Consider the following 17,225-nt stretch of genomic DNA (forward strand, 5'->3'; position numbering starts at 1 on the left):
CCCTGGAATCAGCCTAGTCGCTCTTCTCTGGACCTTTCTCTAGTGCTGTTATGTCCTTTTTGTAGCCTGGAGACCAAAACTGCACACAGTACTCAAGATGAGGCCTCACCAGTGCATTATAAAGGTTGAGCAGAACCTCCTTGAACTTGTACTCCACACATCGTGATATATAACCTGACATTCTGTTAGCCTTCTTAATGGCTTCTGAACACTGTCAGGAAGTCGATAGCTTAGAGTCCACTATGACTCCTAAATCCTTCTCATAAGGTGTACTCTCGATTTTCTGACCGCCCATTGTGTATTCAAACCTAACATTTTTACTTCCTATGTGTAATTCTTTACATTTCTGACATTAAATTTCATCTGCCACAAATCTGCCCAAGCCTGTCTGCTATCCAAGTCCTTCTGTGATGATATAACGGATTCCAAATTATCTGCTAATCCACCTATCTTGGTATCATCTGCAAACTTAACCAGCTTGTTACTTATATTCCTATCTAAATCATTTATCTATATTAAAAGTACTATAAATACTACACCATCTGTTACAGACCCAAATCAAATGTATGTTTTTATTGTATAATATTAACAGTAAGAGCAGCTCACTACTCAAAATGGTAAACTTGCTGGGGGGACTGGTTTCGAACTCACGACCTTTGGATTATAAATCGGCAGCTGTTACCACAGCACCATGGAAGCTGTCGTATTGTACTTGCACCTCTTGTGAAAGTGTTTATTTGATATTTGGCCATCAGCTTTCACACATTATACAATTCATGTCTACGTTTTGTTATTTTTTTACTAAAACATGAAAAATGTTTCTGTTTTAACGATGTGTTTACATAGATTGTTGTAGACACAAATCACACTTCAAATTATTTCCCCTTACAATTCTGGATAGCTCACTCCCAGATAATCAATCAAGGCAGGAACTGGGAGAACTTCTTGCCCGCTCTGAGGCGGTGGGGGTGGGTGGTATAGCAGGCTGCTTGGGCTTATCAACACATTTAGAAGACAAAAGACGCTGACGAAGAGGGTCGAAGGGATTTAAGGTTGGCCGGATTTACGAGTTTTTTCATTGGCTCTGGTGTAATTCTAGTGTTAATATCAGGATATAAATACATGTCACTTGCTTGGATTCATTTTTTCCAGTGCATATACCTTGTTTGTGGAAAAAAATGACTGATTTGAAAAATACCAAGGTTATCTTTGAATATTTTATGTTATTTATTCACTCTGGGTCTCTTAATTCGGCTGAAAGTGAAATGACTTGGTAATAATGCGCAGTGTGGTGGGCTGGTGCCCTGCCCAGGGTTTGTTTCCTGCCTTGCGCCCTGTGGCTCCAGCAGACCCCCGTGACCCTGTAGTTAGGATATAGCGGGCTGGATAATGGATGGATGGATGGATAATACGCAGCGATACAGAGTATACAGTTAGGAAAGAACATACAGGGAAAAACAGTAATTGGCCATTGTGTACATTAAATAATTTGAAGGAAAACAATTAGTGTTAGTAAATTCTTAGCAAAAACCCAATGATTCCAGAATTGCATTAAATGATTAAAAACTTCCAATAGATTGCCTAATGTGTTTGTATTATAATGTGAAGAATGGTGTCTCTTTATGCAGTGCTGTTTGGAGAAATTGTGAGGTTAACATTAGGCTAATTGGTTACTAGTGAGGAGCAAACTTTGCTGAATTCACTTTGTCTCCAGTTCAGCAAAACCACAGAAGTGTTTGGGGAATTTCATGAGACTTAGTTAAACATCATTGATGCCAATGCCTAAGGTCTTTTAAGTGTCCCCCTAAGGCTAGGGTAGCGTCTCCCAGTTATGCTGGAATGATTATTGTGGCCCTGAGCTTTGAGGCAGTAGTGCTAATTACTGTGCCTCCCTGAGATAAAATCCAAAATGTTCTGAGTCCTTTATCTCAGTCTGCATCACCTGATGACCCATCACTATGACTAACTTAACATGCACAGATAGTGTTATATACTTGGGGTGTATGGGTATGGGAGGGGACTGTCCCTGTCACATGATCTGTTCTGCAGAAGTGAAAACACAGCGTACAATGAATCTTTGCAGAACACAGCATGAGTATTTTCACAATATTCTCATTGTGGTCAGCTAATGTGCTATATCAAAGGAAAAAGCAGGTTGCAAATCCAGCTGAAGTACTGCTCAGATAGTGACATCGTAAATTATTCAAGCATCCGCGAAGAAGATCGGGCAGTGCCGTAAAGGGTGAAGTTGAGTATACGCAGTAAGTACAGTAAGCATGCATGACTCAAATCGGGCAGGTGGCGCAGATCATCCATGTGACTTTGTGATGTCACACCAGCCTAACAAAGCATCTTGGGGTAATGGTTTTTAAAAAAAAAAAAAAAGTTTGTCTAAGCTGGCCACATAGCATATTTTCAGGGAAAAATATGCCGAACAACGTCACCTGCGACTGAAATTTCACGAATTTCACCGATCAACATTAATGTTTACTATACCATTTTCCATCTGTATCGGGCCTGTGCCCTTAAAGTTTTTTTTTTTTGCTTGTCATTGTCTACTTTAATAGTAATAAAGCCAGGATGTCATTGCTGGAACTGATTTGTCTCATGCTGTTCCCATGCATTTAATATAAGATAATAAATGTCTCCCCTTTGCAATTTTTATATACTTAACCATGTTATACACCAGCCAATGTTTTGAAACGCTTTTTTTTTTTTGCATTGTTTGACAACCTTCTTTTATCTGAAAATGCCACTTTGGATGGCAGTAACAGTTAGTTATTGGGCCTGTGAAGTTTTTACTTGAATGTATAAGTCACTCTGTGTGATTCTTCATCATCTGATTGCCATCTCCATTACTTTTACATAGGGCATTCCTTCTTAGAGACAGCATACCTGTTGTGGATTTTTCACCCACTTCCTTCCATAATGCCTCTCAGTGCTGCCATTCTTTTAATGTGCATAAGGAGGTAAAAGTCTCAACTTACAGTAGGTTTCTAATCATTGTGCTCATTTCACTGTCTTTGCACTTCAGTTGAAACCTTTATCTTTGTCACATCAAAAAAAAAAACTCCCCTGACAGCACTGCATGTGTATCTCCCCATGTTTTGTGAAACAACAGACAGGGTAAGGGTTTATTGTTTTTCTTTTGTCACAAAGTGCTTACTTTGCTAATGCTTCACATTTTTTTATTTCTTTTTTTTGTAGGTTAGAAGCTGCAAAAGATGATTACAGGATACGTTGTGAAGAACTGGAGAAGGAAATTGTTGAGCTACGAGGTCAAAATGAAGAGCTGACATCTCTAGCAGATGAAGCACAGTCTCTAAAGGATGAGATGGATGTCCTCAGGTATTAAAAACTACTTTTATTACCCTCATAACTATTACACCTACATTTCTGGTCAAAGATTTTACAACACCTCAGTTTTTACCCTTTTTCTTCAAATTTAATCAGTTAAAATGCAATGAATGACCTCAAATGGTTAAAAATTAAGCAGTTAACTGCCAGAGTTTTAATTTTAAAGTTTAAGTTGGCAAAAACTGGGGACAAAAAGGACCTTTCAGAATATTGCAAATGATCCTTCTTCAGGGAACAACTAACGGGTTACAAACTACAGATATTCCGCAGCGATTAAAGTACATAAAGCCTTACAAGTTGAAGCAAACAATTTGCACAAGTGTACAAATGTCTGTTGCTTACTTAAAAGCCCTCTATCTATCTTAAAGCAGAGATGGAACAGACTATGTTACTACACCCTCTGAAGTGCTACTTGGACAATATTGCACAATATAATGGCAAGAAAGTGTCAGTTAACAAATGAAATGAAACAGCAGCATATTCAAATTAATTCAGTGATATTTAATTTATAAAGTCATATCATATCATTAGTTTGTTCTGCTATACAAAGTCAAACATGTTGTATACACTAAGAATGTGCTGCAGCTCCCCAAACCCAAAATACTAGTGCAGTCACACAGTCAAAAGGCTTCAATTAAACTGATTTTGTTAAATGCAATACATTAATACAGGAACTTCTCAGAACTCCTTTCACAAACTTTTTCTCCACAATAAATCCTTTGTCTCTCCTCCAGGCAAGCTTTGTCCACCTCCTCCTGACTCTGCTCACCTGGATGAGGCTGGGTGGCTTCTTTTATCTCAGGACCCGGGAGTACTTCCTGTGTCAAAGCCTGGCAACACTTCCGGGTCAGGCAGAACCTCCTTCGAGGTGTGTACCCTTTTTATCGCTCCCTCTGACAGCACCCACACACCTAACAAGGTTGTTCTCCAACACTTTAAGTCCCGAGGTGCCCTGTGGGTGTTAGAAGGGGAGCTATGCCCAAGGGAAGTTGCCACCTATCGTATTGGGGTAATAAACTGCCCCCAGAGGCAGTCCTTTCTTGCCCTTCCATTTTATCCCAGGCAGGATAGGCACTGAAAACACATCCGTCCAGGACGCCTGTCCATCCATCTCAGGCTTCCCATCCGGGTAAAGAACCTTCCTGTTTCTTGGTTGGGATGCCCATCCATACACCTGGGGCCTCCCGTCCCGATAAGGAACCTTCCCCTCTCCTGGTCAGGATGCTCGTCCATCCTGTTTGGCACTTACAATGTTTTATTGCAATATGGCTAATTGATTAATCTAACACTTTGTGATTTACAATATTTTTGGTTTGCGTGAATGTTTAAATGTTTTACCGTTCCAACTCTGGAGCAAGCAAAATATAGTTGACCCAATGAAAAGCATGGACTTTCTAAATTAATGCCTGCTGCCCTGGGTGACTGTCTTTGAGTCTTATGTGTAGTCCTGTGATAATGCGAGTTCGCTCCACACTCCCTTTCAGCTTCTGGGAGCCCTTGAACCCTTCACCGATGAGCTCGGCAATGAGGTACAACAATTGAGCAAGGGGATGGTGTAAAAGGTGCAGAAGTGCTTTTATTAAAATCAACGAAACAGTATCCCAATAAATAGTGCAGTGCCTTCCAAAATATTTTCAATAAATAAATAATCCCATAAAAACAAAACGTGGAGGTAAAAACCAATAAATAAATCCTTAAAACAACGAGGTTAAAACAATGCTGGAAGCAATCCTTTTAAAACCCAAAGCCCGGTGTCTTTTACCTGGCGGCTCCCCTGCTTCTCCCATCTGGGCCCCGCAACAGGAGAGTCGCTATTCTGCAGCAGCTGACCTTACTACTGTCCGGTTGCCTTCCATTCCCTGGCTCCATACGGCTTCCTTACTGGACCGAGACTTGGGTTCCTCAACGGCCAGGTTTCTCACGCTGAGGCACACCTTCCCAAGACTCCACGACTCCCGCTGCCATCTCAGCCTTACGCGGCCAGCCTTTCTTCATCCCTGGTCACTCCAGCTCCTTGTTCGCTCAGCTGGAGCGACCGCTTCCTTCTGCCCCACCGAGTGTCGGCCAAACACCTCTGCCAGGGCTCACTGTCCAGCTAGCTGCCTGCCTGCGAGCACACGCTCACTCTCGCTCACACCGGTTCTCTCTTCATACTGCTTCCTGCAACCTCCGTCTCTCTCTTGTCTCTGTCTTTTCTTTCTCTTCCTTTTTACCCCTTTTTTAGCCGCCTCGCGCTTCTGTTTATGAAGAGGATGTGGTAGCTGTAGCAAATCAGCAGCCCCGGAACAATCACATATGCGGACAACTTCTCACCTGTGTACTTAGGTGAGAAACGCCCACATCACGAATCACACCGAGAATCCACTTCAGCCGCACAACCACCACGCCTCCTCTCTAAGCCACAAGTGCAGTGATTATTTATTTAAAAGTGGCCTTCCTGATGGGAGCTGTGGACCCGCAACACCACAAGTCCTCGCAAATGCATGCAGCACTGGATATCACAAACACTTAAAATCAAAAGGCATGTCAGTGGGTATCATAGGAATACTTGGAATGGAGACATTTTCTTCTTTAGCATCTCACAGATATGACTTAAAGACAATGTTTTTATTCTGGAACAAAACTGACAGTTTTTTTTTAATTATATTTAAAGTCAGTCTGATGTTACTAATAACAAACACAAAGTGTCTAAAAAACAAAAACTAACATTTTTAATTACAAAACACAGTGGTTGTGAATCACAGTCATATTTTCAATTGGGCCTGGAGATCGCTGTTCCTAGTCATGTATTGCTTGATGAGCTATGAACTTTGAACTCCAAAGTAAACTGAACAGTGATGTGGCGCAAGGGTCCAATTAATATGGCCCAGCCTCTGAGCACCCTGAAGCTGGGTGGTGAGGTGTGTGGCATGATGCAGTGTTGGGGGACGTGCCCAGAAGCTTTAAAGACTGAAGAATCAATAACCTGAATGTCACCTACATCCATAGTTTAACAATTAATACTGCAGTGAACCTTTGGATGCATTGCAAATAACAGTGCAAAGCAGACAGTATAGAGAAGAGAAGAAACCCTGACAGACAACTAAAACACATTTTTAACATTTTGTTGTTAGGGAGAAACATTTGAGGAAAGACCCATTTCAATGAAATACCAGTCCAATTTGAAGAAAAAAATTAAAAACATAAAAAATAAGTACCGTATATACTCACGTATAAGTCGGGTCTTGAAACCCAAAAAATCGATCATAAACAGACCTCGACTTATACGTCCGTTCAAAAATACAGTGGTGTGAAAAACTATTTGCCCCCTTCCTGATTTCTTATTCTTTTGCATGTTTGTCACACAAAATGTTTCTGATCATCAAACACATTTAACCATTAGTCAAATATAACACAAGTAAACACAAAATGCAGTTTTTAAATGATGGTGTTTATTATTTAGGGAGAAACAAAATCCAAACCTACATGGCCCTGTGTGAAAAAGTAATTGCCCCCTTGTTAAAAAATAACCTAACTGTGGTGTATCACACCTGAGTTCAATTTCCGTAGCCACCCCCCAGGCCCGATTACTGCCACACCTGTTTCAATCAAGAAATCACTTAAATAGGAGCTGCCCGACACAGAGAAGTAAACCAAAAGCACCTCAAAAGCTAGACATCATGCCAAGATCCAAAGAAATTCAGGAACAAATGAGAACAGAAGTAATTGAGATCTATCAGTCTGGTAAAGGTTATAAAGCCATTTCTAAAGCTTTGGGACTCCAGCGAACCACAGTGAGAGCCATTATCCACAAATGGCAAAAACATGGAACAGTGGTGAACCTTCCCAGGAGTGGCCGGCCGACCAAAATTACCCCAAGAGCGCAGAGACGACTCATCCGAGAGGTCACAAAAGACCCCAGGACAACGTCTAAAGAACTGCAGGCCTCACTTGCCTCAATTAAGGTCAGTGTTCACGACTCCACCATAAGAAAGAGACTGGGCAAAAACGGCCTGCATGGCAGATTTCCAAGACGCAAACCACTGTTAAGCAAAAAGAACATTAGGGCTCGTCTCAATTTTGCTAAGAAACATCTCAATGATTGCCAAGACTTTTGGGAAAATACCTTGTGGACTGATGAGTCAAAAAGTTGAACTTTTTGGAAGGCAAATGGCCCGTTACATCTGGCGTAAAAGGAACACAGCATTTCAGAAAAAGAACATCATACCAACAGTAAAATATGGTGGTGGTAGTGTGATGGTCTGGGGTTGTTTTGCTGCTTCAGGACCTGGAAGGCTTGCTGTGATAGATGGAACCATGAATTCTACTGTCTACCAAAAAATCCTGAAGGAGAATGTCCGGCCATCTGTTCGTCAACTCAAGCTAAAGCGATCTTGGGTGCTGCAACAGGACAATGACCCAAAACACACCAGCAAATCCACCTCTGAATGGCTGAAGAAAAACAAAATGAAGACTTTGGAATGGCCTAGTCAAAGTCCTGACCTGAATCCAATTGAGATGCTATGGCATGACCTTAAAAAGGCGGTTCTTGCTAGAAAACCCTCAAATAAAGCTGAATTACAACAATTTTGCAAAGATGAGTGGGCCAAAATTCCTCCAGAGCGCTGTAAAAGACTCATTGCAAGTTATTGCAAACGCTTGATTGCAGTTATTGCTGCTAAGGGTGGCCCAACCAGTTTTTAGGTTCAGGGGGCAATTACTTTTTCACACAGGGCCATGTAGGTTTGGATTTTTTTTTCTCCCTAAATAATAAAAACCACCATTTACAAACTGCATTTTGTGTTTACTTGTGTTATATTTGACTAATGGTTAAATGTGTTTGATGATCAGAAACATTTTGTGTGACAAACATGCAAAAGAATAAGAAATCAGGAAGGGGGCAAATAGTTTTTCACACCACTGTACAACACTTATTATCTTCTTGCCTCCTCCAGTCTCGCACCAGTTTTTCAGACACATCAAATTTTGTTACAGCAGCACAGTTACCAATTTCTTTTGCCACTTCAACGATTTAATTTAAAACCAGCTTCATATTTTCTTCTGATCATACGCTCCATCGTAGATAAGGGATGCTCTTACGATAAAGGTGTATGAGTGTGTGAGATACAAAAAACACAAATTAATGCAAACGTGCAAACAAATTAAGGCACAGTAGAAGAGAGAGAGAGAGAGGTTGGAACTACATGCTGATACAGCACATTGCCATACCCACATAGAAGAAAAAGGCCGTGTGCTCCATGGTTACTCTCTCAGGTGGATGTTAGCATATCATAATCTCTTGGACCAATAGCGTGAGTTCTCCGCATTCAACTTATACGACCGACATTATAACATACCAGAAATTATACTGTAAAATCAAGTCCCGACTTATCCACGAGTATATACGGTAATTTACACATTTTCATATAGAAAAATCTTGGATCCACCATCTTAAATTTGTAATCTGTCACCCAGAAAACCTCCCAGTACCAATTTTGATTAAAATCGGTTAATATAGAAACTATACCTATACTCTTCGTGTGTCAATGGGATAAAATCGAGAGGAGGGAGTAGGTGTCCAAGAATTAGGATTGTACATCAAACATTCAGCCATTGTATTTTGTTTATAGACATATAGGGTTTTGTTTGCTGGAAAAACATGCACATGTCATTATTACACAAATACAATAACCATCAGTGAACACTTCAGATGAAAATGTGCTCTTATAACCGGATGACGAGAGAGCCAAAGTTACTCTTTCCTGCTGTGAAGCCTTGTGCATGAACATAATTTCAGGTGATCTCACTCTTTTAGCCATTACCAAGAACTCATGTCTGTAAGTAGGGATGACAATGTAAATAAGATTGGACGAGTCACAAATGATTTATTCTTTTTGAATGATTCTTTTCATTGAGTCATACAAATAGATTTGCAAACATGAATGAATCAACTCAGCAGAGCTCAACTGTAACAGATTCATGTTGTGGGTTAAATGGCCCACACAGCACAGTACTGATAAACTCCTGTAAACCCTCAAATATCTGTGCAAGTAGAAGGATTTGGTTCACTATCCTATGCCCAGGAAGGAATCTGCATTGTTGTTCATCTGTCGGACAGTGTCTTCATTCTGGCGTTGGCTTTCCCAGTGTAACTGGAACACTTTTTAAAAAGTATCTGCTCATACCAAGGCAATGGCCATGCCTTCCATGCAAAGAGGAATTTGTATAGTCAGATTTACCTTTACGCACAACTGAACACTGTCTCAAACCATCCTACATGATCCTAGAGTGTCGTACAGTTAAGAGTTTATACAAGTGGACAAGAGTTGCCACAGTGCAACTTTGGGGTGCAAAGAAGAAAACTATGGCTGCTGTTTCTGTGTTTGCACATTAGAGCCATTCAGCGTATACTACGTTTTTGGTGGCAGTGCCCTTGGTGATGTAAATGTTACTGCCTCGTGATTCTCTTGTCCTAGTGGGAGACTTAAGGAATTAGATGGGGAATAGGGAAGATATATGGAGAAATGGAATTGGGAGGAAAGCTCCAAATGATCTGAATGTGAGCGGTGAATTGTTATTGGATTACAATACAGTACAGTAATCTCTGGTGTATTCTCACACAAGAATCTTCTAGGTGCCAGAGGATTAACTTTCTAGTTTTATCATCTGCTACAAGGTGGGTGATATGTTCTGGACCCTGTGATTGGTGCTTGGTGAGGAGGTGACTTGGTGTAAGTCGAACAGTCCAGGAAGAGATCCAAATGGGTGCCAAACCTGTGTAGGGAACAACTACAGTAGCAGATGTTTCTGTTTGGGGTGAATGTACTTCAGACTTTCAGGAGAAATTCACCAGTGTCTTGGTAAAGATTAGGAGCATGGGGTTTAACCTTCCTCTTGTGTTAGGGTCTGCACCGACCCGTTTTAAATTTTAAATGCATACAAGAATCACATAAATTTGTTTATTGCATCAAGGCTTTTTGACTTTGTCAGGAACCTCTATTTCAACAAAATAAAGCAAAAAAAAATATTTTTACTAAATTATAAAATGCTCTGGTTGAAATTATGACCTTTGTGTTGTTAGGGTCAGTTTCGACCCAGTTATGATAATACGATGATAAAGCAATAATTAGAGCCAAAACTGAAATCCTAAGTGCACTGCCAGCTGACACACTGACAACCAGCTCCTCTCCTAATCATATGAGCTTTCTCATTTTGCGTGGCTTTCCAGTATACCTGCACAAAAACAAAACAAACAAAGACGGGCATGTCCAGACACGTGAGGTGAATTCACTCATTTGAGTGTCCATTTGACTTTCAGAGTGCACATTTACAATTTGCAGCATGCAAAAATGAGAAGAAGATTTACAGTGAGCCAAGTTCTGGATCATATTTTTGGTGAAAATGAAGGAGAGGACACAGAGCAGCATAGCGATTCAGATGAGCAGGTTTCTGAGGAGGAAGACAATGTGGAGTATCATCCAGAAGACACAGACACATCTGATGAGTCGGATAAGGAGGTCACTGGTGCTGAAGCTGCTCCTGCTGAAAGATTCAAGTCCAAAAATGGTAAGATCTTTTGGAGCTCAGTACCTCATGATGTACATGGCAGGGCAGCTGCTGCAAATGTCATCAAAATGACCCCTGGAATCACAAAGTTTGCTCTGACCAGAGTCAGTGACATCAAAACATGTTTTGAGCTATTTATGCCATTGTCACTAAAAAGAATCATCATTACTATGACGAACCTTGAAGGAAAAAAAGTCCATGGCGACATGTGGAAAGACATTGATGAGGAATACCTGGATGCTTTCATTGGTGTTCTTCTTCTTGCTGGAGTGTACAGATCCTGCAATGAGGACAATTTTTTTACCAGCTATGACCTCGGACAAGAACTTCTCAAGAGGAAACTTACCATGGTGGGAACAGTGAAGAAAAATAAACCTGAGTTGCCTGCTGAAATCTTGCAGGTGAAGGGCAGGGCTCAACTTTCCTCAAAGTTTGCTTTTACAGACACCACCACTGTTGTCTCATATTGTCCAAAAAGAAACCGGAATGTGATACTCATGTCTACTCTTCACAAAGACGCAGCTGTATCATTAGGAAGTGACAAAAAGCCAACAATTATCCACGACTATAACAAAAACAAAGGAGGAGTGGACAACCTGGACAAGCTGACAGCCACATACACATGCCAGCGAATGACCAGAAGATGGCCAATGGTTGTGTTTTACAACATCCTTGATGTGTCTGCATATAATGCATTTGTGTTGTGGAGCCACATCCACCAAGGGTGGAACTCAACCAAAAAAAACAAGCGGAGACTGTTTCTTGAGGAGTTGGGAAATTCCCTTGTCAAGCCACACATTAGGCGAAGGGAACGGGTGCCCCGAGACCCAGACGCTGCAGCCTTTGTCAGACAGCTGCAGAGCTCACCCAGCAGTCCATCCTCACCATCAGCAACACAGAGAGAATCTGCATCAGCATCCTCCTCAGCCAGCCCTGCCTCAACACCAACCGAAACAGCCCCAACCCCAGTCAGGCCGCCTGATTCGAAAAGAAAGAGGTGTCAGGTCTGCCCAAGCAGTAAGGACAGAAAGACAAATGTATTGTGTTTCAACTGCAAGAAATATCTCTGCAAAGAACACTCAAAAAGTGTCACTTTTTGCCACACATGCCTCTAAACACACACATACACAAGCATGTTCTTGCACACAGAGGTTTTTATTCTGATTAAGCTTTGTATTAGTTTTGGAACTTGTAATTGATTTCTATTTGTTTGATTTTCTTGATTTGGTTTTTGTTTATTTGACCATGCAAATATGTATTTTGTGTCATGACCTGTTCTGCTTTTCATTTTTTTCAGTTTATATTAAAGTTCTATTGCTGAAAAAAACATTTTTTTTTTGCCTTTTCTTGATGTAAATATCTATGGGTCGAAATTGACCCGTAACACCATAGATGTCACTTTAGTTATTAATATTAAAATGAAAAAATAAATAAAACAAATTTATTTAAGAGATGTGTTCTATACCCCTCAGTATTAGTCAGGTAACACAAGAACCTTTTATTTATTAATATGATTCTCTTGAGGTTCATTTTACCATTTTTTTAAATTGAAATCAAGGGGTATACTGACAAAAAAAAGGCCCAGAGGCCCACACCAAAAGTATTAAAACCAATATTTTCATGGATAAGGAAGCCTAACAAGGTAACCAAGAGATGAGAAACAAATTGGATGATAGCTTATTGTTTTTAGTGTATTTTATATCTGATTTAATACACGGGTCAAAACCGACCCGTTAACATAAGAGATGATAACAGAAAGCTAACACAAGAGGAAGGTTAAAGACTGATGAAGACCTCAGTAGTAGATGTAGCTGAAAGTCAATATTAAATAAAAAATATATATAAAATTAAAAAAGATGATTGGTGTGTGTCGTGGTGACAACCTTAGGACTATTTGGTGAACAGTGCCAATAATGGGAGCTGTTTTGCTGAAGATGGAGGTTTTGCATACAGTTTTAGCAGAAGCATCTCCTGGGTGAACTGAGAGCTCCTGGCAGGCCATCAAGAAGACAGGGGCAGCTATGGCAGAAGTGAAGGCCTGTTTTGAGGTAGAGTTTGGCGAGGTCATGTATTGTGACTTTTGGATAGCCTTGAACTGGTTATGGCAAAGTACATTGGAATGATAGTTCTCAACAAAGATGGGAAAATGCTAGTATATACTGTGGACTCTCTGCAGATGTAGAAGGAGCGCCCTGAATCATACTTTAATCCACTCCTCTTGGATGGCAGTACATGTGATTGGGCCCATTTCTGTGCCTAATGTTACTTAGGTGACTAAAAGCTCCATAGTGGGCAAGCAGTAAGGGTGCATGAGATATGTTCTCAACTGGTCTTTATTTTTTTTTTAGGCATTCTTCTGATAAGGTGGCAAAACTGGAGGGCATGGTTGAGTCCTATAAGAAGAAGCTGGAGGATTTAGGTGACCTGAGAAGGCAGGTTAAACTATTGGAAGAAAAAAATACTTTATATATGCAGAACACAGTCAGCCTCGAGGAGGAGTTGAGGAAAGCAAATGCAACTCGTGGTCAGCTGGAGACGTACAAGAGACAGGTACTGCTTTGTTATATAAAGTAATGTGTTTGTTTTGTTTATTTTAAACATGAAACATTCAGCATGAGTGTGAATATTATGTAACTGATGTCTTTCTTAGTGACACAGACAGACAGACAAAGACCTTTTTTTGTGTTCAGGGGGAAAGTTATCTTTTTACAGAAGCTCTTTAAATAAATACATAAATTGATAGATAAGTAAATGCACACTTTAGACTGAACACACACTGGAAAGACTAAAAAGGAAGAAACTAAAAATATTTTTTCTACATTATAGCTATACTTCTTGCTTTGTTCCTGACAAATTACAGCGAGAACAACTATTATTACACCAAATATCTTAATGTTTTGTCGCATTATTAAATTACAGTTAAACCAAATATTGAATCTACACACACATTTTTTTTCCTTTTCTCTCTCCCTGCTAAAAAAAAGTTTGTTTCCATTCTTCTCCTTTTTATTATTGCAATATTTTTGCATCCACAAGATGGAGTAGTAAGCTCTGGGAAAAGTCCTACACATTTTTGTTCCTTACGTAAGTAATTTTTGGGAACCAGCCATTTGTGTGAAATCTAAATTACCACCTTGCCCTTTTTATAAATGTAACTGATTGAACTCCAAACATTCTTTAAGATGTAAGATATATTCAAAAATAAACATGTTGATTCCAACAGCTTTTTTTTATTGAGGCTAAAATTTAGTGGAACATTAGTAGTTTATTGAAAGAAATGCACGTAGCTCACATAGAAGAAACATAAAATACCATCCATGTGTGTCTTTTTTATTGAAATTTAAGGTTGGAGAACACAAGTTCAACCATCGTACACATTAAGTGATTGCTTTTTTTTGTGCATGTGAAGTTTTTTTGTTTAGAGAATACATGTGTGTGTATGTATATATATATATATATATATATAAAATAAAGAGGTGACAGTACAGGCACACAACGCAAAGATGCCAAGAAAGGTCAGGGTACCACTCTGGTAGCCCTGTTTAATTATTAACTCAAAAGAGAGCCAATAAGGGCTCAAACAAAAATATATTTCTCTTAATGGGGTTGCTAGCAGGAGCTCTGTCTTCTGTGGTAGTCATTATAGCTTCCAGTTACAGGCCAGCTTTATATGGTGGAGACCACAAGGGGGTGGAGATTTTCCCAGGCAGTGGGTTGGAGTTTTTCTTAGGCAATGGGACAGGGTCAGTTATCACTCTTGGGCACATTTTATTGGATGTGGAGGAAGACAGTGTTAGAACTTCTTCTCATTCCAGGGTGGTATTGCTTACCTCATTTCAGCCTATAGGGTGAAATTATATTATGCATTGCAAAATATTTGTGTGTGTGTGTATATATATATATATATATATATATATATATATATATATATATATATATATATATATTTATTTATATATGGGCGGCACGGTGGCGCAGTGGGTAGTGCTGCTGCCACGCAGTTGGGAGATGTTCTCCCCGTGTCTGCGTGGGTTTCCTCCGGGTACTCCGGTTTCCTCCCACAGTCCAAAGACATGCAGGTTAGGTGGATTGGTGATTCTAAATTGGTCCTAGTGTGTGCTTGGTGTGTGGGTGTGTTTGTGTGTGTCCTGCAGTGGGTTGGCACCCTGCCCGGGATTGGTTCCTGCCTTGTGCCCTGTGTTGGCTGGAATTGGCTCCAGCAGACCTCCGTAACCCTGTGTTCGGATTCAGTGGGTTGGAAACTGGATGGATGGATTGAGATATATATATATATATATATATATATATATATATATATATATATATATATATATATATATATATATATATATATATATATATATACATATACATATACTGTATATATTTGTATATATATATATATATATATATATATTTATATATTTATATATAATGTATATATATTTATATATATATATATGTATATGTATATTTATATATATATATATATATATATATATATATGTATATATATATATATGTATATATATATGAAAATGGTATGGTGTTAAAATATTACAATACTTATTGGAAGTTATTACATCATTTATTCTCTTTCCACATACAGGTTGTGGAGCTTCAGAACAGACTCTCTGAGGAGTCGAAGAAATCGGACAAGATGGAGTTTGAGTATAAACGATTAAAAGAAAAAGTAGACTCTCTACAAAAAGAAAAAGATGTAATATCAATTAAAATACTTGTAATACTTGTTGATTTACCAATATCCAAGTAAGAGTTTGAAAACTAACTAAATAACTGGGTTTCCTGTGTTTGGGTTCTGAGGTATTATGCAGGAACTAGCTTTTGTCCTCCCTGTATTTAAATTCAGGTTTCGCAATTCATTTTGTTTGGTGACTTAACCACGTATTTCTTTAAGGGAGAGCAAGAGTGCAGGATTAAGGAAACCTTGGCAGTGTTAATAACACTCAAATTTCTTCTGTTCCGGTACTTTTAAAAAGTGCATGTTGTTATATTGCATCCCACAGGGGCTCATGCTCCCTGGGAATGTGTTCTTTTCAGAACTGCAATCTATACTTGAACCTGTGCAAGTCCCTTCCCACTAACCTTGGTGATAAGATTAAGACAAGAGAAATATGGTAAAAAAAGAAAGGATATAATTTATTTCACTTTCTTTAAAATAAAGCTTTTACTCCTAAGATACATTGCAGTATAATATGATACTTTATATACATCCATACAGCTAAAGTGAACCCATTGGAACAATGTAGTTGTTGTACAGTCCTTTAGTGGGGTCTTTGATGATTGTATACCTTTTTTCGGAGGAGCCTAGAGGCATTTCTCTTGGCAAGGAGTGAACATCACACCTATGCCAACAGGGTTTCTAACTCATTGGAACTCTGACAGGCTTTTAGAGCCACACTTTCCAATGACCAATAATGTGTATGGATTAGGGTCTAGTTTAGCATAGCCATTGAACTAATAGCAGGTTCTACTGACCAGTGCTATGTGTGGATTAGGCTCTCTAAGACCCCAATAAAGCACATTCTTAATTATTATCTGCCAGCAGTACACTTGTCCCTAATCATTTTAAGGTCTCTTAATGTGCCTGCTTGGCTTCAGTTAGAAAATGCATGCATACTAAACATAAGTATATTAGGCTCACAAGTCATTGTATCACAGAGTTATTATTTCAGTGCTATTTGCATATATTGAACATTGTTTCACAATAAGCATATAGGATTGTTGATTTAGAGTTTTTCCACCTTTTCTTTTTTGTATTTGTTCCGTTTTTTCCTAAAAAATGCTATTCTTAAATCTTGACCTGTTTTACACATATCCACTTCATTTTGTTTTTCCTGATATTTCCTCTAACGAAAAACTTTTGAGTAGCGGGGTGGTCTAGCAGCACAAACATTCCTTTTCCACACTTTGCCAGTTTTAGGTGGCAGTTCAGCATTTTTACTGTAATGATTTTTTTAGTGAAATGAATATTGTGGAATGTATTAGATCAGGGGTGTGCAAAGCCATTCCTGGAGGGCCGCAGTGGCCGCGGGTTTTTATTCCAACCCAGTTGTTTAATTAGAAAACAATCCTTGCCAATAATTACATTTCATGGCTTTTTAGTGCTTTAACTCTGCTATGTCAAGTCATTTTCAAATCCTAGATTTTTTTTTCCATTCTAAAGATATCCAAATATTTTGAAGTGTAAAACGGATGGGTAATTCTCAATCCTTGACTTTTTTGTCTTCTCTTTCCTTCCAAGTATTTAATTAAACCAAATAGTGCATGATAAATACACACAGGCGTAAAGGGTAACAAGC

The 17,225-nt window shown here is 39.2% G+C and overlaps 1 protein-coding gene across 4 annotated transcripts in view; it reads left to right on the plus strand.

Annotated features, from left to right (window-relative positions):
* Nucleotides 1-17,225, plus strand: part of hook3 (hook microtubule-tethering protein 3) — a 147,466-nt gene that overhangs the window by 82,618 nt on the left and 47,623 nt on the right. For all 4 annotated transcript variants that reach the window (XM_051929781.1, XM_051929777.1, XM_051929779.1 and 1 more), the window contains 3 exons: nt 3,208-3,348; nt 13,251-13,452; nt 15,512-15,622. In XM_051929781.1, the coding sequence (XP_051785741.1) occupies nt 3,208-3,348; nt 13,251-13,452; nt 15,512-15,622 (454 nt within the window). The remainder of the gene's footprint in view (nt 1-3,207; nt 3,349-13,250; nt 13,453-15,511; nt 15,623-17,225) is intronic.

This window comes from Erpetoichthys calabaricus, chromosome 7 (assembly GCF_900747795.2).
Source record: "Erpetoichthys calabaricus chromosome 7, fErpCal1.3, whole genome shotgun sequence".
NCBI lineage: Eukaryota > Metazoa > Chordata > Cladistia > Polypteriformes > Polypteridae > Erpetoichthys > Erpetoichthys calabaricus.